Here is a 22,056-nt window from a genome sequence, read left to right on the forward strand (position 1 = left end):
CAAAACCAATATTATTGAGTCCATTCTTAACGTCCAAATGCCAAGTTTTTTCTTTATTACTCTCAAGCAATGAACTAGACTTTATGGGGCAACTAATATAATTGCTGGGATATCTACTTGATCATCCTCCTCTTTTTCTTCATTGCCATCTTTTCTTTCTTTGCTGTCATTCTCCCCATCCTTCCTAAAGTTTGACGCGTCAAGGGTTTTCTCTAAAGCATAATTTTGCTTAGATATCACCAAGAAAGCACTGATACAAAAAATTATTGTTCGCGTCTGAACACTTACAATATCAGTAACAGCTTCTTGTTCTTGGAATGAGGTATTAGACATGCTCATAGTGGGATGAATGTAAGGTGAAGAGTGGATGTGCACACTTTCGATTGTGTGGTGAAAACAAGAGAGTTAAAGAGATGAATAGTGTTTGTGTATTTAAATAATACATGTTATGTCACACTTGGGGGCCAATTTAATCTTTAATCGCATGGCGTCTTGTGCAACAATTTCTCACACACAGCATAGCCCAACCTTGAAATAAAGGAACAAGTTTATCAATTGTCGCTCCTTTCTTTAACTTGCTTCACTTCATTTTTGCACTCTCCTCTTCCTTTTCTTCCTTTATCCTCTTTTCACTTTTTTCTTATTTCCCCCCAGTTTTGCTCCCTTCACATATCTTCTCCTCTTCCTTTTTCATTTATTCCAAGCCTTCATTCATTGCCTTTCCTTTCCTTTCCTTTCCTTTCCTTTCCTTTCCTTTCCTTTTTTTTTTTTTTTTTCTTTTTTTCTTTTTTTCTTTTCCTCCATCTTCATCTCCACAGCTTACATTGTCACAATTTTGAACCATCCTGCTACTGACTTACCATACTTAACAATTTGATCAAACTTTTCCTGTTTTCTGTCCTCCGTCCATTTACACCCTTGTTTTTAAACAGTTTTGAAATCACAATGGGAAGCGGAACAACAACACCAAATGGTCCATCTAGACGTGGTTCGATTGAAAGAGAAAGAGAGGTTGAGAAAGAGCCAACCAACCTAAAGATCTATTGTATTGTTAATGGAGAAGCAACGTCTTTTCCTGTAAATATTCTTTCCAATCTTTCGGTCGGTGAACTCAAGCAAGCCATCTATTCGCCTGCTAGATTTGGTGATATCCCACCGGAGAAGCTCACTCTCAAGCTCATCCCCGGCGGCACAACGAAGAAAGGATTGGAAACATTATCCGAAGAATCGCTTGTAGTGCTCGATGAACTTGAAGAACTCAGCACTTATTTTCCAAAAGGTGCAGCAAAAGGTCGCATTCACATCATTGTCAAGCTGCCGCCGCCAGGTATGTATTTAGCTCTTGATGGACTGATGGTTATATTTTCAATTGAGGAAGCTTATTTTCTGTCTCAGCACGGTCACGTGTATCCCTCGCTTTTTTATGTTGTTGAGATGTTTCTCGGCAACACTATTTAACTGGGGGCGACTTTGGATTTCATCTCTATAAAAGAATTTGAAAAGTCGCCCCTCCATGTTCCGTGCACATCCTCAGACTCCCACTGTTATTTTTGTCCTTTCACAACGCTGTTGTTTTTTTTTTTTTTGTTTGTGGTTTAGGTTCATTTACATCCATCAGCTACAGGTGCTGATTTGATTAAATGATAATAGGACTTTTTTCAGCGCTATTCTATTCTTATTTGGTTCTCGACGGGCTGGTTGTTGATATTTTCCACTGATGTAGCTTATTTTCATTCTCAACGTGGTCATATAATAATCGTCTGACTGTTTGTTGTCCATGTGAATATTTAGCAATTTCAAAAAGAAATCGAGAAGATGATGTTGATTTAGACGGTAAGTTTGCTATGCTGCATCGATGACCATTGATCTCACGAACCTTGAAGCATTATTGTTTTTCGTATCGCTCACTCGTCTTACTTTTAAAATACACAGGAGAAAGTCGTACAAAACGTCGTCGTTCGTCAGAATTTTGGTCATACTATACTCACCATTACGGCATCCGAGTGCCGTTGCCCAACTTCCTAATAGGCATGCTTGGGGACAATAGCAAAGGTGTAGAACCACGCTCTGCTTTCTCGCAGTTCAGAAACGTAAAAGTGGGAGATCAAATCAGGGTAAAAAGTCTCGGCCAGTCACCCAAGTTCTTTGCGGAAGACTATCAAGGTCACGAGCTTATTGTGACTGAGCAGATGATGGAGCTATGGGAGTTACTTGGTGGGGATTCTGAATGGTCGATTAAAAGATGCCTGTCTGGCCCCATGGGAGTCGGGAAATCATATATCGCTTGGTTTCTAGCTGCTAAGGCATATGCTCATGGGTGGCCAGTCCTCTATATCCCCGACGCCAGGTTTCTTCAGTGGTGTGTATCAGAGGAAGATGCAGCGACCATTATATGTCAGATCTTTATAACTTTCAACAAAGACATTCTAACAGGGGAAGAGCTTGCAAAAATGGTTAATTTTCAGGATACAACAAAACCTCTTGTGGTTTCAACTGCTAGATACATTTTACGCAATCTACTCCAACAAAGAGAACAGAAAACTCTTTTTGTTATTGATGAGCTTGGAGCCTTGTTTCCACATGGTACAGAGTCAGCAACAATGAAGTTTGATTTGTTACATTGTTTGAACTCCTTTAATTCATGGGGGTCACACTATGCTGGAGCGCGTGTAGTATACACAGGGACGCATGGGAGGTTTGAGAGGACTATTCTCAGAGACGCATCACATTATTTCGAGTTTGTTGGTCCACTGTCACCCATTACTTTCGATAAGTTACTGAGTGTGATCATAGGTACGTTCAGGCCAACAGTCCGCCAACATTTGGACAAGCTACGAGACGAGATTCAAAGAGCCACCGGACGTATACCACGGGAGCTTAATAAATTTTTTGGCAAAGACTTTCGAGAGATTGAGTTCACAGCTGATGAAATCGAGCGAAGACTAAAAACCTATGAGGAAACTCGTCAGTCAGAGCTCTCTGGGACCTTGAAGGCCTATTACTTAGGACTTGATCCGATGTCTAAAACAGATATCCGTAGAGCTCTAGCCGATGTGTTTCTGCGAGACAACCAGCACCTAGACGCGGTATTTGATTGCAAATTCCTCGATTTTGGAATAGTATATCAGTATGAGGATCCGGACAAGGCCAGTCTTTTAATTTTAAAGCGCCCAATTACACCAGCATCCGAGGCGGCGCTTTTCGAACTATACAAGTCATGCCCACTCCCCGACGTATACAAAGATGCTATAAAGGGGGGTGCCTTAAATCATGCCCAATTTTCCGATGCTTTCTTCCAGTCGCTTATCAAAAGTACCGACATAGTTTTCAAGTCAACTAATCTTGCTGGAAAGGAGGAACAAATTTTAGAGCTGAGAGTCGATGGCTATCAGTATCTTCAAACCCCACCTAGAAAACTCGGCGACGAGGGCAAGAATATACTGATACATGGATGCGAACTAGCTCCATTCGATTTTATACTTGGCTACACTTTTATTCAAATTTCGATCTCTAATTTTCAAAAACACAACGATGGCTCTGCAAACGTTGATTTGGCATTTACAAGTCGGGAACATTCTGGTAAAAGAAATCAAATCGAGTATTTCCTAGACCACACATACGGCGGAACTCACAAAGCAGAAATGGAGAAAACAGAGCTTGCCGACAAGCCCAACTTGTATAAAAGGAACTTTAAAGTAACGAGAAACGGTGTGATGTGTCCGGACTTTAGGATTGTGTATATTCGCGGGAAGAATGACTTTTGCGAAGGTAAAGAAATACATGGGCCGGCCAATCACACGGGTAAAGTCCTGGAGTATCCCCAGATAAGACATGTTTGTTGGGACGAAGTTAAAAAGAGCTTGTTTGATAGCTCCAGCTGATCCACCTTAATATTTTAGTAAAAACACGACGACTAAACATTTCAATAAATTAATGCATCAACCTCTTTGTCAAAGTTCCATGTTAGTTGATAAAATCCATGCATGTAACATACGAGCTGCTTCCCCAGATTATTCAAATACAATGCCGATAACTTTTTTTTAGAGTCTTCGTCATAAGAAGCATACGATAAAATCTTGAAGAATCGCTCGTGGGTGATCAATTACTCTTCTCCTTTCTTGGATTCACTCTCGCGTTGTGCACTTCAGCCTCTGTCAAGTTCAGGTCAGAGAGAGGATTTTATGCGTGAAATTTAATTTTAAAAACTATATGATGAATGGAATGACTTTGTCTTCAGTCTGTCAGAGTCTGGATGAGAAAAGGGGACCCAGGCACCGTCGGTCCACCCAGGCGTCCGGTCAGCCATATATTCAAATTGTCCTATTCACAGTGGAGGATCTTAGTTTACCCAGCAAGGAACTGAGCGCGAATTGTGTAGCGGCCCACTTCCAGACTACATGAGAGAATTCCGTCACTGCGACAAGATAATGGGCATTAGGATAAAGCAGATAGAGCTTACGAATTCTATAAAGAAGGGATTCAGGTACTGCTTATCCATGGTCAGGTTTGCGTTTCCTTGTCTCTGAAACCATACCAGAGAGAAGAAGACTAGATTATTTGTTAGATTTAGCAACCGAGAGAGCCAAGTCTCTACATTTTTGGGAGCCTTGGTATTATGGTCTGAATACAAAGATTACCCGACCAGGAGTATAGCCGGGGGCGACTTTGGATTTCATCTCTATAAAAGAATTTGAAAAGTCGCCCCCATGGTCCGTGCGCGCCACAGAGAAGGTCCTCACTCACTTGCTAAGGCGATTGTTCGATGCCTGTTGGTTTTCCAAATCCCCCTTGATTTAATCGTATCTAGCGGAATTGATTAGCCCTGAATAGGTGCTGCCATCCAGAGAGACAACTTCGAATGGACAGGATGTTCAAACCAATAAAACTTGACTGAAAGTCTGCTAATCCTCAAGCCATGAGGCAAATAATGCCTCTGAACGCCTCAATGGGACTATGGGGCGCTTTTAGGGCGCAGAAAAGACAAGATTGTCTCTTTTGAGCAATGAAGGATATAGGATCTGTTCTTTGGAGCAAACTTTTTGAAAGCACGCTTGTTGCTAGTAAAAACACAAATGGTTCCCGTTTTCCGCATACTTTCAGCGCTTCCACAATCCAAGGGCTGTGATGTAGCCATTAAATGTTACATGTTTGTCGAAGTATTGACACATCCCTTGCAAAAGTCCAGATGTATGCTAAGAATATTGTTTAAGGGACGTAGAGTAGTCAATGACATGTGGTAGTGTTCAGGTGTTTATACAGTATCATATGGAGTCCGAACAGTCGCCAATGAGCTTTTTTTTTTTTATTCGAAAAAAAAAAAAAAAAAAAAAAAAAAAAATATCAATTGTGGCGGGAAAGAGTGGTTTTGAACACGACTATTTTGTCTTTCATGTGGTCCAAAAAGAGACAAATAAGGTCAAAGACAATCAACCCATAAAAATATACTATCATTATCATCATCATTATTATTATTATTATTATTATTATTATTATTTAGAATATTTAGAAGGAGAAGAAATAAGCTGAGAAAGGGAGTCAAGGAAGAATTTCGGACATTGAAGCAATTTGCATGCTTATTTTTCCTATCAATTCACTCTCTCTTTGTCTTTGTCTTCAATGGATAAGACTACCTCCTTTTTTTTTTTTTTTTTTTTTTGATGCAAGGTCAAGCGTTGACGATGGCTTTTTTTTTTTTTTTTTTTTTTCCCCCTACTGAAATGAAGTGGTCCTGATGTTTGTTATCTATTTGCTCTCATTGTTCGATTCCACGTGTCTCTTACACTACCAAATACGGCCCATGGTTGCGGAGTAACAAGGAGTAGCCATTTTTGGTGCTTTGGTGGAGAAATAAAATAAAACCGTTCCATCCGATTTCTTCCATTGCCACAAAAATAGAATCCAGAGTCTACAAGTCTATAGTCCATCGCCCATAGTTCATAATCTATAGTCTGTGGCCTAGAAGTCTTTAGCATCCTTAACCGAAATCAAAAATAACACGCCTTCGCGAGTCATCGTTTTTTTTTTTCCCCTTAACACCCCTGCATTAGTCATAGCCTACTTCTATGGACCCATTGACGTTATTGACATGTGTCGATCAAGCCTTGAAACTGAAAACACGCACATTATTAGCACTTCACCCAATGTTGCTTCCTTTCTGTTATTCAAAATTAGCACGTTGACTATGACAAATGCACTAAAAATGGTAACACCCGATGTGATGAAGATCCTTGCCAAATCGGCTGCATATGTTTTGACTATATGAGTTAGTACATCTTCTTGCTGTTGCTCTTGCTGCTCCGCCTTAGTACCCTCTGCAGCAGGCAACCAAATCTCAACGATGGCCTCCAATGAAGGCCTGATCATTCTAGCAACTCGAGCCTGCTCAAGCAACCGATTGGCCTCAACACGAAGCTGTTTCACCACCCGGAACTCTTCACGAAGTGTAGTATTGCTCCATGATTCTGGAGCTTCTAACTAGCCAACACGGAACACACTAGGTTGAGGATTGGTAAAACGACCACGATAATGCTCATAGACTTCTTCAGCAAAATAGGGTGCTAGTGGAGCAATGCTTTTTATGAAAGCAGTCAAGGTCTTTTTTTTTTAAAAAAAAAAAAAAAAAAAAAAAAAAAAAAAAAACAGATTGAGTATTTCAGTTCATTACAGCCACAAGAAACAAAAACTGTTTGAAAACGGCAGTAGGCTAATAACTTACATGGAAGAGCACTGCCTGAACTGCACGGCGCTTCAAACTGTTTTCCACCTCTGAGTACAAAGTATCTTTGACGATGTCCAAATAAAAAGATGAAAGGATTGTGCTACTAAAGGACTGCAGCTGACCATACACTACAAGGTCAATTAACAAAATAAAAACTACATGTCAGGCCCTGCGAACTATTCAATACATTGTAATTTTATTTTTATAAAAAAAAATAAAATAAAAAAAATAAGAACTCTCTCTCTCTGCTTCTCTTACCTTTGTTGAACATGTACTCATCATAACCAGCATTAACGTTCTTACAGAAATGATAGACCTCCGAAAGCATGAACTTGTCAAGACGACTCAGATCCTCATAGCCTACAGCCTCCGATTCGTTGAAACCATTAAGGTTACCAAGCATAAACCGAGCTGTGGACCGGAACTTGCGCACAGCTCCAGCAACTTGGTTCAAAATGGATTTTTCTATGGCGATACTCCTTGTATATTCAGATGAGGCTACCCACAAGCGCAGTAGATCTGTTCCGGACTGATTGTTGATATTTTCAGCTGATGAAGCTTGGTTTATATCTTAAACGGCCATGTGCATAATATCACCATTTGGTTTGTGCCCTGATAACTCAACGTTCTTTCTAACTATTCGCTTTTGACACTTAGCTCAGAAAAGAAAACAAGATGGAGATTCTGGTGAGTGCTTTTGGCCGAGAACCTGGTTATTGATCAATTCAGAGTGATGTGCAATAAATCAAAAATATTGACTTTGATCACTCTATCTCCTTTATCAGAGTCACCCTCTAAAAAAGCTCGTCCAAGCATGAATAGAGATGCTCTTATGGACGCGATTACAGAAGCAGGGCTTGTAACGAAAGGGATAGTGGATGGTTACGGTTACCCTACCATCTCGCCTCTCAACTCCAAAGAGAGGGTCAAGGTGCTTTCGTACATGGGGGAGGCACCAGTAGATGATTGTTACCACAGCATTATTAGCGTGGCTCGCGAGCTCCAAAATTCTGGTGGTATCAAGGATTCCAAAATATTGACTGCCCCTGAGGGTCGTATCTTCCCTGTTGCCGGAACAAGGCATCTTTATATCAGAGATGAATATAAAAAGCTTTATGACCATATTACAACCTTAATCAAGACTCCTCGTACAATATGGCGCAAGAACCGATACTTTGTCACTGGAGCGCCTGGAATTGGGAAGTCAGCCTTTTTGGTCTATTTTGCCATCCGCCACCTTGCGGAACACGATGAGGAAAATCCACCGATTATTATTTTCCAAGGGAAGATTAGCTCCAAATGTTATGTTTATGGAGGAACAACTTGCCAACGTTATGGGAATATATAAACATTCCGAGATCGCCTTGCTCGGCCTAAAACGTGGTACTTAGTTGATAGTGGTAAGAATCCTGAACCAGATCAAGCCAGGACGATATTTGCGGCATCACCAAAAACTCTCAATGAGCAGTACGGTGAATTCAACAAGGAAACTACACCATATAGCTACTATCACATGTCACTCTGGAGTTTGGACGAGCTTAAGGAATGTAGAGCCATTGTAGAGGATTATCATCCAATGGATGAAGGATTTTTGGAGGAACTTTTTTACCAGTTGGGGGGAGTGCCAAGACAGGTCCTACAGGTTCCAGTCGATGTACTATCTGAAAAGCAAAAAGATATTGACCACGCTAGAAAGGCTGCGCTTCAGTGTGTCAATGATGCCATTGGCGTACTCCAGTCCCCAAGAGATCTTTCAGACCTCTTTAGAGTAGGAGATAAAGCGGGTGGTCATTTACTCCATAGAGTCCCCACTTCTGACCACCTCGACTTCCACCTGGTATGGACATCTCCTTATGTTCGATCAAGGATCATCATGGAATTAGATCAGATTCGGATCGACGAGTTGAAGCGATTTGTCAAAGTTGGCAGTGAAAGAGATAAAGGACCTTCGTTTGAACTCTATGTTCACTATTTAATTCGATGTGGTGGACCTACAGTCAGACGAAACAGGATTCCTTGATCTTCCGAGGGACTCGGAAGTATTATTTACCAGGACTACAGCAGATTTTTCAACATTCTCCAAAACAACAGACAAGTTGTTTCTACCATCTATACCCAACTTTCCGTGCATTGATTTTGTATTGGGACCCAACAAGCTATTTCAGGTCACAGTATCAGAGAAACATCCGATCAAGCAAGCACCGTTCAAGGAGATAATTGATTATTTTACCAGGCCCTGCTCGAAGGAAAACTAATCAAAGTCGAAGGGAAGTGATGATACTATTTTTCCCTATTTTGTGGCACCAGGATACAAATATGATAATTTTAAGGTTCAGAAGTTTGTTATTAACGATAGTCAGGATGCCAAGGCAATACCTGGATACTTGAAACATGTAAGACAGCGTGTCATAAAAATCGACATCGATGCTGCATATTCAGGCGGTACGAACCTGAAGAATTAAATCGAATACCAATCAAGTGGATGAAAATTTGTCTTATAAAAGAAAGCATTCACATCCACTCTCTGAACTTATAACAAAAACGGAAATAAATATCAGTTCGCATCCCATGATAAATGCTGTCGTACAATCAAGCCGACTTTTCTTTTGCCACATGTGTAAACTTAAAAAAAAAGGGTCCTACTTACAGCAATGCTATTTTGCTATCCAAACTTGTTTTCTTTTTTAATTTTCGCTCTTAATTTTATTTATGCCTGAATAAAGATACCTTTATTACACCCTTAGATCCTCTTAGAATACTACTTTGACTTTTGCACCATGACCTATTGAACTCGTCATCCGGCACGAAAGCTTTCGCCAGCTCATCTGCAATGGCTTTCGACTTCCCCATCACAGCTGCGAATCGCATGGAATAGCTTGTTAATACTTGCGGTTCAACTTCAGGACTTGTCGGAACGTCTTGTCAATCATGCTCTCAGCGATATCGCGGTTATCCATAGCCAACTCCGGCTTGACCCGGAAGTGCTCGTCTCCGACAGTCTTGCTGAGTGCTTTAAAAAGATCGGCCAGAGATGTTCGACTATTAACACGAATGATTTAATGAGGCCATGCATCATTTCAACACGTTGTGTCGATAGCATACCCGCTGTGAACGGCGACTTGATCCAAGGCCCTGCCCAGTAAGACTGCTGGTTGTAGAGACTTTTCAGATAAGAACCAACCTTTGGAATCTCTTTATTGTCGTCTAGTAACCTATTCCAGAGAACTTCGAACCTCTCTTTAGTTGAAGCCTCACACACTTCCTCGAATCGCGTCTTAAAGATTTGGAAGTCTTTACAAAGTACAGAGAGAAGTTGTTAGCGTATGTTTTTCTTTATGTGTCAAATACAGAGAACCACTCGAGTCTCTCTGAACACATCTGCGCATGCCGAATCCATTGCTGCATCGCCGTCCATCAATAAGACGGTTGGTTGAAGGCCTCCACTAGATATCTGAAGCTGCTAGAATATCCACTTATAATCCTCTGTGCTCTCAGTGCGTATCAAAGCACATGCAACAAGTCGAGTCTTGAAATGGGCATGGACAACAACAATACAATTGAGTGCCATCCCAAGCCTATTCGTCTGTAACGTGGTGTCGATCACCAAAGCATCTGATTATCGTCGATATCTGGTACTAGCACAAATACTTGGTACCACATCGTCTTCATCGCAAGCCGCCGCCTCAACACAAAGAGGCAAAGAAAGGACATGCAAACGCATTGCTCACATCGCTCGCTGCTACATATTATACATTACTCATATTAATACCGGTTTTCACGTTGCTAGCAATTATTATAAATAGTCAGCACCATCGTAGCAACGTTAGACTCCAGACAATAATACCCTCTGACTTCCCCCTAGACTGACATTTCAAGTTTACTTTAGGGAACCTAAAATAGCACTGGAAGGCCACCTTGAAGGTGAAAGCACGGGTTTGAGATTGACGCCTGAAGACTCCCAAGATAGGCCTTCAAAGCTTTGTAGTCCCAGGCCGTGATGTTACAAAATGTCTCCTAGAGGCTTTGAATGTGACTCTTTGTTGTTTTTTAACGCCAAGAACTTTTTTTATTTAAGAAAATCTAGGGATAGGTATGATAGGAGATTTTGGGTCGTTTTGGTGGTTTATGAAGCTGGTCACTTCCAGCTACAGATAGATGAGATAACTCTCTAACACAATAAAAGAACAGCACACTACTCAAGGACTGAACGAAAACAGTCAGTACTCAAATGGCTCTTGTGTAAAAGAAGGAACAAGGGGCCAGATTTTCTTGAGCTGTTGTTCGTTAAATAGTTGGTGGCGAACCCGCTCCACGTGACTAAAACTAAAACCAACATTATCAGATCAATAAATGGGGTTCTTTGAATAGATCAAGTTCCACCACCAGCATCAGAAATACTCATATCCCATACCAAGTCGTGATGATGCTGTTAAGTATCGATGAAATTCAGGCCCAGCAAAGAGCTAAGAGCAAGCAATAGGCAGCTGCTCTGACATTGCCTTCGACGCTATTTGCTATTGGTTATACCGAAAAGCATATTAATGGAATCGTTCGTTATCCAAACACAAACAGCTTCTTTGTTACCTGCTGGGAGCTAGCGTTAAGCAGTAGAAGAAAAGCGCCCCCAGGCGCGCCAAGTCCTAAGAAGAGTGGTAGATAGGGTGGCAGCGGAGGAAGGGAGGAGAATGATCAGTTGGATATGCCGATTGTTCCTGGATTTTATTTTGAGATCAGTTGCTAACAATTGACATTTATTACTCCATGCAGTAGGCATCATTGCTTGATAATAAAGTAGAAACAATACATTCTCATTAAAGCTAACCTTTAAAGACATGGATTAAGAATGAAGTCGGCAGTATTATTGTTGCTAAAATGAGAGGAGCCTTGCGCAGTGACTCTGCAAAGATGCGGAGATAAAAATGTAGGATTTCTACAACGGCAACAGGTTCAATACTGCGTTCAAATGTCCCCCCATCTTTATTCACTTCAACAGAGCTTTAGAAATAGTCATAAACCAGAGCTATTACCCTTATTCACAATCATTCAGAAGCAAACAGAACTATGCCACTTCATGTACAGTCAGTCACCCATGTCTATCTTAATATACTTCATCCGTGCTGCCACACAAAAACAACAGGCTCATGAGCTCGTAGGTTATGAATATTGGTTACTTTTATTTCTTTTGTCCATTATCTTTTTCTAAAGGTTCATATAATGCCTAGATGTATGCTTTTTTTTTTTTTTTTTTTTTTTTTTTTTTTTTAAACAATCCTTAGAACGAAGAGCATTATCTTTCTTAACAAGGCAAAGATTTATTTTTAGTTTCAGCATTCGTATCAGGTGTAGAAATCCGCCATTTTGACCGCCAGTGGACTAGAGCTATTTCTTGTACAGCAAACATCATCTTTGAGGCTGATCTCGTTCTATAAATGGTATTCCCGCTTCTTTACCCTGGCTAGTAATAAGAGCGGGCTTTAGTGTTGGGTTGGGGTTGCGACTTTCCATGGACCAAGAGTGACTCTGATTGCCTCCTTCTCTGCGTTAGTTGGAGCAGCTATGAGATCAAAAAGAGGTGGTATGTGTTTGAGTAGGGGCAGATAATAGACAGAGACAAAGCGGTTGCAAGTCAAATGTTTAGCATGACTGAACAAACATGAACGCGTGATATGCGTAAAGACCTTACCTTCAACATTGGGAGTGAATATAATCAAGGCGGCAACGGTCATGGAAAGAGCAACGGTGATTGAGAACTTCATGATGTGGAGTGGATAGTGGAGGCCTGAGGAACTTTTTACAGTGTTGTGAGTTGTTTGAAGAAAATGAAAAAGAAAAGGCGTAAAAGAGTCTGATTTTATATTAAAAAAAAAAAAAACATTTGTATGGTGAAACACTTGACGCATCGAGCAACCGATAGTTATCCTCAAATCTAAAATGCTTTTTCCCTTTAGTTACGCATACTTTTACAGATCATTCCAGTTGTACCGGAGACATGAAACACTTACCAGGTCGAGAACAGATCGCGCGCCGATACAACAATGTATTAAGACTTTGGGATACGCAACCAGAACATACCCTATGACTAGAGTCCTTGTCAGAAAACCGCAAACGAATATATTTCCGATTTGAACTGAATGACTAAATTAAACTTGTTAAGAGTATTTTTTTAATGCTGCTGCCATAAGGGCTCATGCATTTGCTTTAAGGGACTCAATTAGGCCAAGCTATTTACCCATAGGGGGAATAAAGCCAGTGCAATGGCGTCTTGGCGTTGAATCCTTACCATATTGATAGTGAAATAACCATTGCTTACTTGTACATTCCATGAGGACGAGATTATAGAGCATGAAATCTATGGTTTTAGATTAGGTGTAGATCGTTTCTGATTTATGAACCCATTTGGATCAGAGTCACTCCACAAATCTGTTGTTTGAGTTGAATTAATTTGGTTGAAAGTTAGAACATGAACCGACCTGGAATTACCAAGATTTGGAACGCGGGCTTGGGGCTCCGCCCAATCTAAAGCAATACCGAGTAGTCCTTCTCCATGATTAACACGGTTTTAAGAGCTCGCTCTATAGCTAAAACGATGACCAAAACCTAGCAAATTAAAAGAATCATACTTTAAGATGTAATTTCATCCAGTATATACTGCATACAAACGTAGGTAAGCTCCTCAGGTGACTGAAAAATATCGCTATATATCTGCGGATCATCCTGAGCACAATGGCTAGAAAACCATTTGGGCTTCTATACTAAAAGTGTTCAGCGAAGGCGTGTGTAGATAATGAATTGGCAATAAGACTATAAAGGATCCTGTCTAGTCTAGTAGATAAGTGAATTCATACATCTTATCACTGTCAGGTCAACATTTGTCGATTTATGAAAAAGACAATTTTTTTTTGTTCTTTGGGATGGTATTCGAGCTCTTGATCCCCAGCCCGCTACTGAGTCTCAGACATGAGTGTCGCTGGTGGTGGTGTCATAGTTCTATTGTTTGGCTCCAGTTATACTGAGTGCTTCCTCAAATAGAGGTGTATTGTATTGAATCAAAAAAAAAAAAAAAAAAAAAAAAATCAACTTTGACAGAGCGATGTTTCTTCTTTTTCTCATTGCATGACTCAAAAATGAAAGGAGTGACATCTTCGTATCCTTTAGCTCCATCTTCAGGAATTTTTCTCCCGACGCTGTTTTTCTAGGACATTGTATTCTCATCTTGAAATACATTTTAATTGTTGCATCCATGCTTTATACATAAAAGATAACAGGGTACTTGTATCATTGGATAAGCTGAACATTTAGGAGATACCAAGTATTCATATCTTAGCGAGTAGATCATGTAGCCTTTATTATAGAGACGAAGGATAGAAAAGAGTGTTTTACTCTATTAGGCCAATATGCATGTCTCCTCTGCATAAAACTGATCAGAGCTATCGATGCTGTCGTAAGAGCCATTTATAATAAAATGTGCAGCTTAACACTTAGGTGTACTCACTACATTTGCTGCAAATGAATCGATACCCCTTGACTCCTTCACTTTTAGCAATCAATGGCCTTGCTTCGGAATTAATTCTTTTTGCTTTCCTATCCAAAATACCGCTTTTTCAGTACTTTGGACTCATATGGCATAGGTACCATGGGCTTGACCTCATGGTTTATTCTTTGAGGCGCTGGACACTGGTTGGTACACCGACAGCTCCATATTGTTTTAAAAGCTTTCTGTTAGCTTTACTCAAACCAGATATACCTTGAATATTTTCATAATGAGTGCAAAGAGCTATCAGCTTTGCGATTCATTTCAAGCGGACAGGACATTAGTCACCCTTGCTCTTGGCAACCTGCCACGTCCGACCACAGCCGTCACTATACCCTGTTACTAGAAAGCGCCCTTCTTCGGAAGCATTCCATGCAAAGGCTTGGGCATAATCGCTTTTATTTGGAATAAAATCCAAACACAAGGCTGCCTCCGGATCCCACAACCATACAGTCGAGTCCAAACTACTTGAAGCAATGTACTAGCCTGAGCTAGGATAAGTTACGGCGGCTATATTCCTGATGTGCCCTTCAAACATATGCAATGCGGCTCCTGACTCTGTATCCACCATGTTGATTAGCTCTCCCAACTTCCAACAACCACCCGTTGGCTGAATGATGAAAATACTACCTCTTTTCGATCATCATCGAAGACTGATTCGGAACAAAGCTCACTCGTTTCTGAGCTCCGTATTAGTAATTTTTTCGGGTTTCCGATATATGCTTTCTTCTGATTGTCAGGCGAATAAACCAAAAAAAGGCGCAACCAGCCGTCCGGCCTCAACCTCATACAAGGGATCTGAGTGCGCTGTCCAGGCTCTAATTCAACCACCCTCATTATAAGAAGCAACCCGGCGACCACTAGATGAGGATATCGCATGATCTACACAACCACCATTGCCCTGCAGGATGCGTAAGGACTGCCCTGTTTGTATGCTCCACAGATTCGCGTCACCATTTACAAGACCATAGGCAATTTCATGGCCAATAGACGAAAGATCAAGGGTCCATATACTATCGGTCTGATTTTGGGGATGGGCGGCTCGGGCTGGTTCGGTGGCCCAGAAGTGCGCGGTTTTGCCACCATAGCCGCAGGGGACAGGCATCCCGTACCGCCGGCCATTCATTTGTTTTTTGGAGGGGTCTTGTGGCTTGTTGCAACGGCTGCTGGAATTTTTTTTGTGGTAGTCAAAGCGCTGAGAATAAAATGTTGAGATCCACCCCTGAATTCAATACAATAAATACAACAACGACAGGATATGGTCATGGATTCACAGATATAATAGGTCTTTGATCATCTGGTGCTATAAATACTAGTGATATCAAGTACTGTATCATCAGAGCAACGTATCTGAAGAAATTCCTTCTTTAAATTAGAAAAATGCAGCTTGTTAATAAACTTTATTTATGAGTTGTAAAGCCGTGTATAATCTATACAAGAGGTATGGCAATAGGATCGTATTGAAATGCTGTTTGAAACAGTGAAGGGTGACTCTTGCCACCACTACCAAAGGACCCCAAAGGAAGACTCTATCAAACACTTTGGTTTAAAAATATATCTAAATTAAGAATACCCTGCTAGAAAATAAAAAATAAAAAGCCCAGCAAGGACACAAAGCGGCGGGATTTAGTTTAAATACTCTGTTCGCCAATGATTTTTCACATAATTTACAACTTTGATCACTTTATAACTTTTTTTTTTTTTTATTTTATTTTATTTTCAGAAAAGAGAGAAAGGGAGACAAGTAAAGAGATAAGAAATCCTATGGGAATGTTATCGCCAGCCAAGTTGACGCTTATGCCTCTGTATTCATGTAGGATCAGAAAAACAAAATAAATAAAACCGTTAGATTAGTTTTATTTTATTTTTATTTATTTTTTTTTTAAAAAAAAAAAAAAAAAAAAAAAAAAAAAATTGTGAAGCTTTTTAACTTACCAAGGATATGCTTCTCCACAAGGGCTTCAACTGTAGGACGCTGAGTGATCTTTGTGTTGAGCAAATCTTCCAGCTGTGAGCGCTTCAGCTCCTCCTCTTTCCTCTGCAATGCGGGGGCCACATGAGAATCTATCCGGTTTTTTCAAAATAAAAAATAAATGTTATTACGCGACTTGTGATGGAGGAGCACAGACAACAAAAAAAACTAAAAAAAAAAAAAAAAAAATAAAAAAAAAAAAAAAAAAAAAAGAAAAGAAAAGAAAAAGCTCTGTCCTTTCTAAAAAGTGTCTTTTTTTTTTTTTTTTTTTTTTTTTTTCACACGCACACTCTTCTTGTAGTTGTGGTCTAGTTCATCGCTCATTCCAGTTGATAATGTTACTTTCAATGAATTGACAAAGCATTTTATAGATGTCTTCCTCTACAGCTCCTTCTTTCCTTTAAAGATAAAGTTAAATAATAAAGAAAAAAATAAAAATAGTTTCACGCTTGGATTGGAGAAAAGATAATAAATATCTTTACCTTTGAGGATGTTCTTTTCAACGAGCTCCTCCCGGTCAGGACGATGCTTCAAAAAGGTCTCGAGCTCCTCGGAAGCGCGTGTCTTGTCAGTGTTATCGGCTGTTTCAAGGACATAAAAATATTATCCAAAAAAGACAGGTTGTTTTTTTCAATCCCATCCAATGTGAAGTAGTCTATAAATGACGCGTAATATAAAACAAAAAGAGAGAGGAATATGAGTCTAATTGCATATATCGCGTTTGCAAAGGTTCAGGGTAGAAAAAAAAAAAAAAAAAAAAAAAAAAAAAGAACAAATGTAACAACAAAAATCACGTACAGATTGAAGGCATCCCGAAAGAAAAGAGCGAGAGAGCGAGAGAAAGAGAAAGAGAAATAGGGATCGGCAATGAGATAGTTTCCCGAATACGAGTCAACAATGAGATTCAACGAAGAAGAGTAAAATGGACAAGAGGACAGTTGGATATGTCGAGCAGTACAGCGAATCAAGAAGAAAAAGGTTTCGCAAAGTTAGTAAAGTGACTTTGGATTTCTGCACAAAATTATTTCTGTTTGGATGTTGCACATACCCATGGTCTAGTTGATGTTGTCTGTAGAGTTGTGAATGAGCAAAAGAGATGATGGAGTTGAAGAATGAGAGAGAAAGAAAGAAAGAGAAGAAAAAAAAGAGACTAAGGGGATAAAATACCCTCTGTCTTCTTCACTTACCCCTTTCAAAAAAAGGAGCCTAAAAAGGCTGAACATGTGCTGCAGACGAAGAGTTTATGTTTGTTCATGATGAATATATGAATATAAAACATGTATAACACGTAGAATGGGGTTAGGACTATGCATGTACATGTACAACAGTGCACAAATGCAAGACTGGGCATCTGACCAACGAAGGAGATTGGACAACTGCCTTTTCTGCATTTTTATTTCAGAGCAATCAATCAATCAATCAATCAATTGCAAAAAAGATGCGATGCTCAATATAAAAGTATATAAAGTACACTAACTAGGGTTTTTCCCCCTGCCTCCTTTTTTTGCCGATGTTTACGTTGATTAAAAATATTTTTATACTTCTTTCTTTAATCTTTCCTACCTTTTCAACTCCCTCATGCTCTTTTTTTTTTTTTTTAAGAAAAAAATTGGTCAGGTCACCTTTATGCTTAAGTAAAAATCATTTTCTTTCTGACGTTCAATCTTGACCCTAACGCCAACAATAGCTGTGGTCATGTAGTGTCCCTGTCCATGTGCCATCATCACGTTTTTTGACTATGACCGACCTTCTTTACTTGATCCTGATAAAATAGTCAGCAGAGGAAGGAGTGGACGAGTGCAAGAAGATCAGTCGCTCTTCTTCATCTGATTATCACACATTCTCTCTTGAATCATGTCTATCATCTTATAAAGACAATACGTCTAGAAAGGACTATTAACAAGAACAGACAAACGTGATTAAGCAAATTGGGCTTTTTTTTTTTTTTTTTTTTTTTTTTTAAAGAATGTACATTAAATCAAAATGTGAAGCAAATGAACAAACACAACTCTATGAAGGCAGATGATATAGTAGATACTACAATGAAGACTAGGTATGGAAGAAAATAAAATAAAGACATTTGTACGTTTGCATTTCTCTGCTTTTCTCTTTTTCTTTTCTTTTTTTTTTTTTTTTTTTTTTTTTCTACTTCTTCTTGGACGTCTTCTTTGCAATAGTCTCGTCGCCTACAAAGATACCCTTTTGGTTATAGGGCTCTGGTGGTCTCCATTTCCTGATTTTGAATGCAAACTCCTTGACTTTTTGAATATCATTTCCTTGCAACACAATCTTGTTCGGTAAAGGAGTCGAACATTGAATCCCCTCTGGGATATCCACCTCCACAGAATGCGAGTATCCCAACTTCATGGATAACTTTTCCTTGCTTCCTCCGGCTGCTTCTTTATTGTCTTCCACTGTTGCACGATAACCAACGCCTACCAAACGAATCGGGACTGTATAACCTTCTGAAACTCCTGTGATAGCGTTCGCAATCAATGCTCGTGTCGTCCCCCACATGGCCCTTTGTTCTTTGATTTCCGGATCCTGTACAGTGATACTCAATAGGGAATCTCCTTGTTCCTGTTCAAACTTCAAGTTTACATAGGGTTTAATGGGTAGGACATGTTCTCCCAATGGTCCCTTGATATGAAGTGTGGTCGAATGAAGATCTGCAGGAACACGAGGGTTGAGAATCGGAGTAGGGTCATGAGTCAAGACCACATCCGTGCCAAAAGGTAAAACCTGTTTGCCAATATGAGAGAGAATTGCAGGTGAAGTCGAGAACGAACGGCGGATCAGACCATTTGCAGTTGTTGTCGTTGTAATGAGGCTCTGACCCAGTCGTCTTGGGATCATGCTCGACATTATTGGACTCGTCTGTTGATGATAAAGTTTTTGAGCAAACAAAAAAAAAAAAAAAAAAAAAAAAGAGAGAGAGACAGAAAAAGGGTCTACGGTCGTTCGTTTATTGTCACCAAAAGGAACGTGGTGAATGTCCGAAAAAACTGATCTTTTTTTTGTTGTTGTTGTGCCCTTGTCCTTGTGGGAGACTCTTCCTCTGGTTGCTTATAAGGTCGGAAGACTGCTATTATTGCACGTGATATATAGTAAACAAAAAAAACCCCCGCCTCTCCTCCAACACTCCTCTCTCAAACATTCCGATTAGTTTGATTAGTGCATTCATTCTCCTTCTTTCTCTTTCTCTTCAAAATATTAAGGACATTAGAGGCAACCAAATCAACACCTTTGAACAAATAAACGTTTAAATATATATATATCCATCATGCCTCGCGCTCGCATTATCCGTGATATGAAAGCTAGAGCCACTGTGGCTTCAACAGAGGTCGTTCGTCAAGCTCTTCGTTACCTGACCCGCAACACCACTCTCCCTGCCAAGGTCCGCGCACAAGCACAGCTGCAACTCAACGCCTTCCCTCGTGATGCTCGTCCTACTGCTATTCATAACCGTTGTCTCGAAACTGGACGTGGTCGTGGTGTCCTCCGTGCTTTCCGTCTATGCAGATTCCAATTTCGTCTCAAGGCTTTGGAGGGTGAACTTCCTGGTGTGAAAAAGTCGACTTGGTAAAAAAAAAAAAAAAAAAAAAAAAAAAGGGAAAAGGACGCAGGAAAGATATCAATCGACTTTTTTGATGGACAAGGAAAGAGAGAAGGGAAACCATGTTGGAAGTATACGGAGTAAGAACAAGGAGGAGAAGCTATTCAAATGTATCGAATATACTCTTTTTTATGGATAACCGGAAATCAGAAACTGTCAAGAATCAGCGCGTCGTGTTTTTATTTTTTTATTTTTATTTTCCCTCCGCATCCATAATTCAATTTACAACAGGAAGCACCTTATCAAACAGCAGAGACAATACTGCTAGGACAACATCAACCCACCATTATCAACTTCAGATAGATTAGATCTGAGGGTATGAGTTCTCTTGGTATCACATTTGTACAAATATAACACCCATCAGTTCTTTTTATTTTGCCATTACATTTGGGAGATTTACAAAAGAAATGATTATGGTTCAGATACAAGCGCAAATTTTGTTAAAGAGTTATAGTTGGAAAGACACTATGTACAAATGCTTTTAAAAAGCTACAGCAATAAAAGAAAAAATGGTGGTAGGCAGTGAGAGGGTTTTCCTCTAATCCAAATCCATACCCATGATTTTATCCTCCAGTTCTTGGACATGGGAATCGTCGTTTGCAGAATCATGGGAGGCATAGCCATCGTCTTCCTTATCGTCATCAATCTCTGTAATGCGTGCCGTGAACTCTGGCGTATCATCATCCTCATAATCAAAAGATGAGCTCAAGAATGTTGGTGGAGGTCGACGGTACAAGACCAGCTCGTTACCTTGAACATCACTCAGTTCAGGAGTAGTATTATATCGATTCAACCATTGCTTACGAATCAGTGCATCAACCCCATCAGCAAGTGTCACGGTTTTGGGGCCCTCGTATCTAATCAAAGCGCCAAGGTCAGCTTGAGAGGGTTTGGGTGTTTGAGGTGTTGCATTGTCCCAGTTATCTTGGTCCATCATCATGGATGATTCCGATTGGTCATCCCGATAGGTGTTTGAATTAGAATACTGAGAAAACTGTCCATGGTTATCATCATCACTCGTACGATCTTTCTTGGTGGTGTTGGACTGGAGTTCATTCCGAGGTTCTGAGATGATCTCAAGTGGGCTGTCATCACCATCCCCACTGTCTCTGCTGCTGCTATTATCCATGGATCGATGGATCCGGCTTCGTTTATATGGCGAAGGTAATGAAGGTGCATGATCCATTACTGGTTTTAGCGTCCCATCTTCTAAAACATCAAAGATTTCGCGTAGTGAATCTGCGGACGAAAGAGAGTCTGCAGTACTCTCGCGGCGACGTTTGTGTTCTTTTTCGCCCAAATGAGATGATGACAACTCTTCTCCTGAAGAAAGGTCAACGATACGCACATCGTTACCTTGAGATCTTCTGGTATATTTTGGCAAAAGTGGGGGCCTACGAGGAGTAGAGGACAAAGGGTTTGACTCTTTTAATGTAGTTGGGGTCGAGGACAACCGGTCAGAGCTTGTTGTGATATTGTTTGGGATATTGTTATTAGTAAGGATAGTGGGATCTGTAGCAGTAGCAGAACGGCGAAGTTTCTTGATAGGATGAGGCCTCGGTAAGGTGGAAGACGGCTCATTCAATGAAGCATCGAGAGCGGCATAAAACTCTGGCTCAAAATGGAAAGATCGTTTTCTTCGTCCGGTATCCATGTTGTTGTGCTCAATGTGTGGTGGTGATTGTTGGCCTGGTTCCTGCTCATATGGCTGGTGAAAAGACTGAGGATAAACTGACTGCTTTTCTCTTTGAAGCAAGTCTTTTTGTGTAATCATGTGGTTATTGAAGGGGCTATACTTGTGTGATTGAAAGGGGTCTTGGATAGGTCTTTGTGCAAACATGGTAGCGTAGGCTGGCAAAGCAAAGAGACCGAGCAGTGTCACCAGCGACGGGTCGGAGAAGGAAGTGAAGGCGTTAGAAGAGTGGAAAAAGTTATGAACTGGCGTTGTTGTAAGTATAGTAGACCGAAGCAAAAGATGGTCGGTCTATTCAAGTGGGATTGTTAGTTAAAGAAATGAGGTGAATGAGGAAAGAGAAATTTTTTCCGTTGGTGTTCTGAATCCTTCTCAATTTATAGAAGCAAAATTATTGGGCGAATGTGCTGGAACGCGAGGGAATCTTTGAGAACGTGAGAACGACGGACGATGCTTGCCTGTGTGACTGCTCATGATTTACAAATCGGATATTGGCACTCCTAGTTCAGGATCACTGGTCTTTGAC

At 40.3% G+C, this 22,056-nt stretch overlaps 7 protein-coding genes across 7 annotated transcripts; 2 read left to right on the plus strand and 5 right to left on the minus strand.

Annotated features, from left to right (window-relative positions):
* The first annotated feature begins 801 nt into the window (after positions 1-801).
* Positions 802-3,937, plus strand: BCR41DRAFT_386024 (hypothetical protein). Its single transcript, XM_022027748.1, has 3 exons — positions 802-1,327; positions 1,792-1,833; positions 1,933-3,937. Exons 1-3 carry the CDS (start codon positions 946-948, stop codon positions 3,879-3,881), a joined length of 2,373 nt encoding a protein of 790 aa, XP_021882174.1. The 5' UTR covers positions 802-945; the 3' UTR covers positions 3,882-3,937.
* Positions 3,938-6,474: 2,537 nt separating this feature from the next.
* On the minus strand, positions 6,475-7,244 carry BCR41DRAFT_304419 (hypothetical protein; the record flags this gene model as incomplete). The annotated part of the gene is made up of 3 exons (XM_022020759.1): positions 6,475-6,594; positions 6,716-6,846; positions 6,977-7,244. Coding segments are annotated over 3 exons (519 nt in total), but the record flags the coding sequence as incomplete, so codon positions are not given.
* Positions 7,245-9,597: 2,353 nt separating this feature from the next.
* Positions 9,598-12,524, minus strand: BCR41DRAFT_421611 (hypothetical protein; the record flags this gene model as incomplete). Its single annotated transcript, XM_022030054.1, has 6 exons — positions 12,402-12,524; positions 12,228-12,272; positions 11,303-11,358; positions 11,130-11,181; positions 9,821-10,009; positions 9,598-9,728 (listed from the first exon to the last, which is right to left on the minus strand). The coding sequence occupies exons 1-6, from the start codon at positions 12,472-12,474 to the stop codon at positions 9,598-9,600; spliced, it is 546 nt and encodes a 181-aa protein (XP_021882176.1). The 5' UTR covers positions 12,475-12,524.
* Positions 12,525-15,969: 3,445 nt separating this feature from the next.
* Positions 15,970-17,426, minus strand: BCR41DRAFT_321764 (hypothetical protein). Its single transcript, XM_022021448.1, has 4 exons — positions 17,270-17,426; positions 16,704-16,802; positions 16,185-16,313; positions 15,970-16,052 (listed from the first exon to the last, which is right to left on the minus strand). Exons 1-4 carry the CDS (start codon positions 17,271-17,273, stop codon positions 16,045-16,047), a joined length of 240 nt encoding a protein of 79 aa, XP_021882177.1. The 5' UTR covers positions 17,274-17,426; the 3' UTR covers positions 15,970-16,044.
* Positions 17,427-18,360: 934 nt separating this feature from the next.
* BCR41DRAFT_352291 (50s ribosomal protein) lies at positions 18,361-19,135 on the minus strand. Its single transcript, XM_022023936.1, has one exon. The coding sequence runs from the start codon at positions 19,084-19,086 to the stop codon at positions 18,367-18,369; it is 720 nt and encodes a 239-aa protein (XP_021882178.1). The 5' UTR covers positions 19,087-19,135; the 3' UTR covers positions 18,361-18,366.
* Positions 19,136-19,367: 232 nt separating this feature from the next.
* BCR41DRAFT_352292 (hypothetical protein) lies at positions 19,368-19,808 on the plus strand (the record flags this gene model as incomplete). Its single annotated transcript, XM_022023937.1, has 1 exon — positions 19,368-19,808. The coding sequence occupies exon 1, from the start codon at positions 19,505-19,507 to the stop codon at positions 19,805-19,807; it is 303 nt and encodes a 100-aa protein (XP_021882179.1). The 5' UTR covers positions 19,368-19,504.
* Positions 19,809-20,194: 386 nt separating this feature from the next.
* Positions 20,195-21,864, minus strand: BCR41DRAFT_352293 (hypothetical protein). The gene has a single exon (XM_022023938.1). The coding sequence runs from the start codon at positions 21,675-21,677 to the stop codon at positions 20,376-20,378; it is 1,302 nt and encodes a 433-aa protein (XP_021882180.1). The 5' UTR covers positions 21,678-21,864; the 3' UTR covers positions 20,195-20,375.
* Positions 21,865-22,056: the final 192 nt, after the last annotated feature.

The sequence above is a fragment of the Lobosporangium transversale genome (assembly GCF_002105155.1).
Source record: "Lobosporangium transversale strain NRRL 3116 chromosome Unknown BCR41scaffold_15, whole genome shotgun sequence".
NCBI classification, from domain to species: Eukaryota; Fungi; Mortierellomycota; class Mortierellomycetes; order Mortierellales; family Mortierellaceae; genus Lobosporangium; species Lobosporangium transversale.

Bases quoted from the DNA above. Each gene is read 5' to 3' on its own strand.
- BCR41DRAFT_321764 (XM_022021448.1), bottom strand. The intron at 16,314-16,703 runs GTAAAGATATTT...AAAACCGGATAG, and splicing joins TGAAAAGAACATCCTCAAAG to ATTCTCATGTGGCCCCCGCA.
- BCR41DRAFT_386024 (XM_022027748.1), top strand. From the start codon at position 946: ATGGGAAGCGGAACAACAACACCAAATGGTCCATCTAGACGTGGTTCG. The intron at 1,328-1,791 runs GTATGTATTTAG...GTGAATATTTAG, and splicing joins TGTCAAGCTGCCGCCGCCAG to CAATTTCAAAAAGAAATCGA. The intron at 1,834-1,932 runs GTAAGTTTGCTA...TAAAATACACAG, and splicing joins AGATGATGTTGATTTAGACG to GAGAAAGTCGTACAAAACGT.
- BCR41DRAFT_352291 (XM_022023936.1), bottom strand. From the start codon at position 19,086: ATGTCGAGCATGATCCCAAGACGACTGGGTCAGAGCCTCATTACAACG.
- BCR41DRAFT_352293 (XM_022023938.1), bottom strand. From the start codon at position 21,677: ATGTTTGCACAAAGACCTATCCAAGACCCCTTTCAATCACACAAGTAT.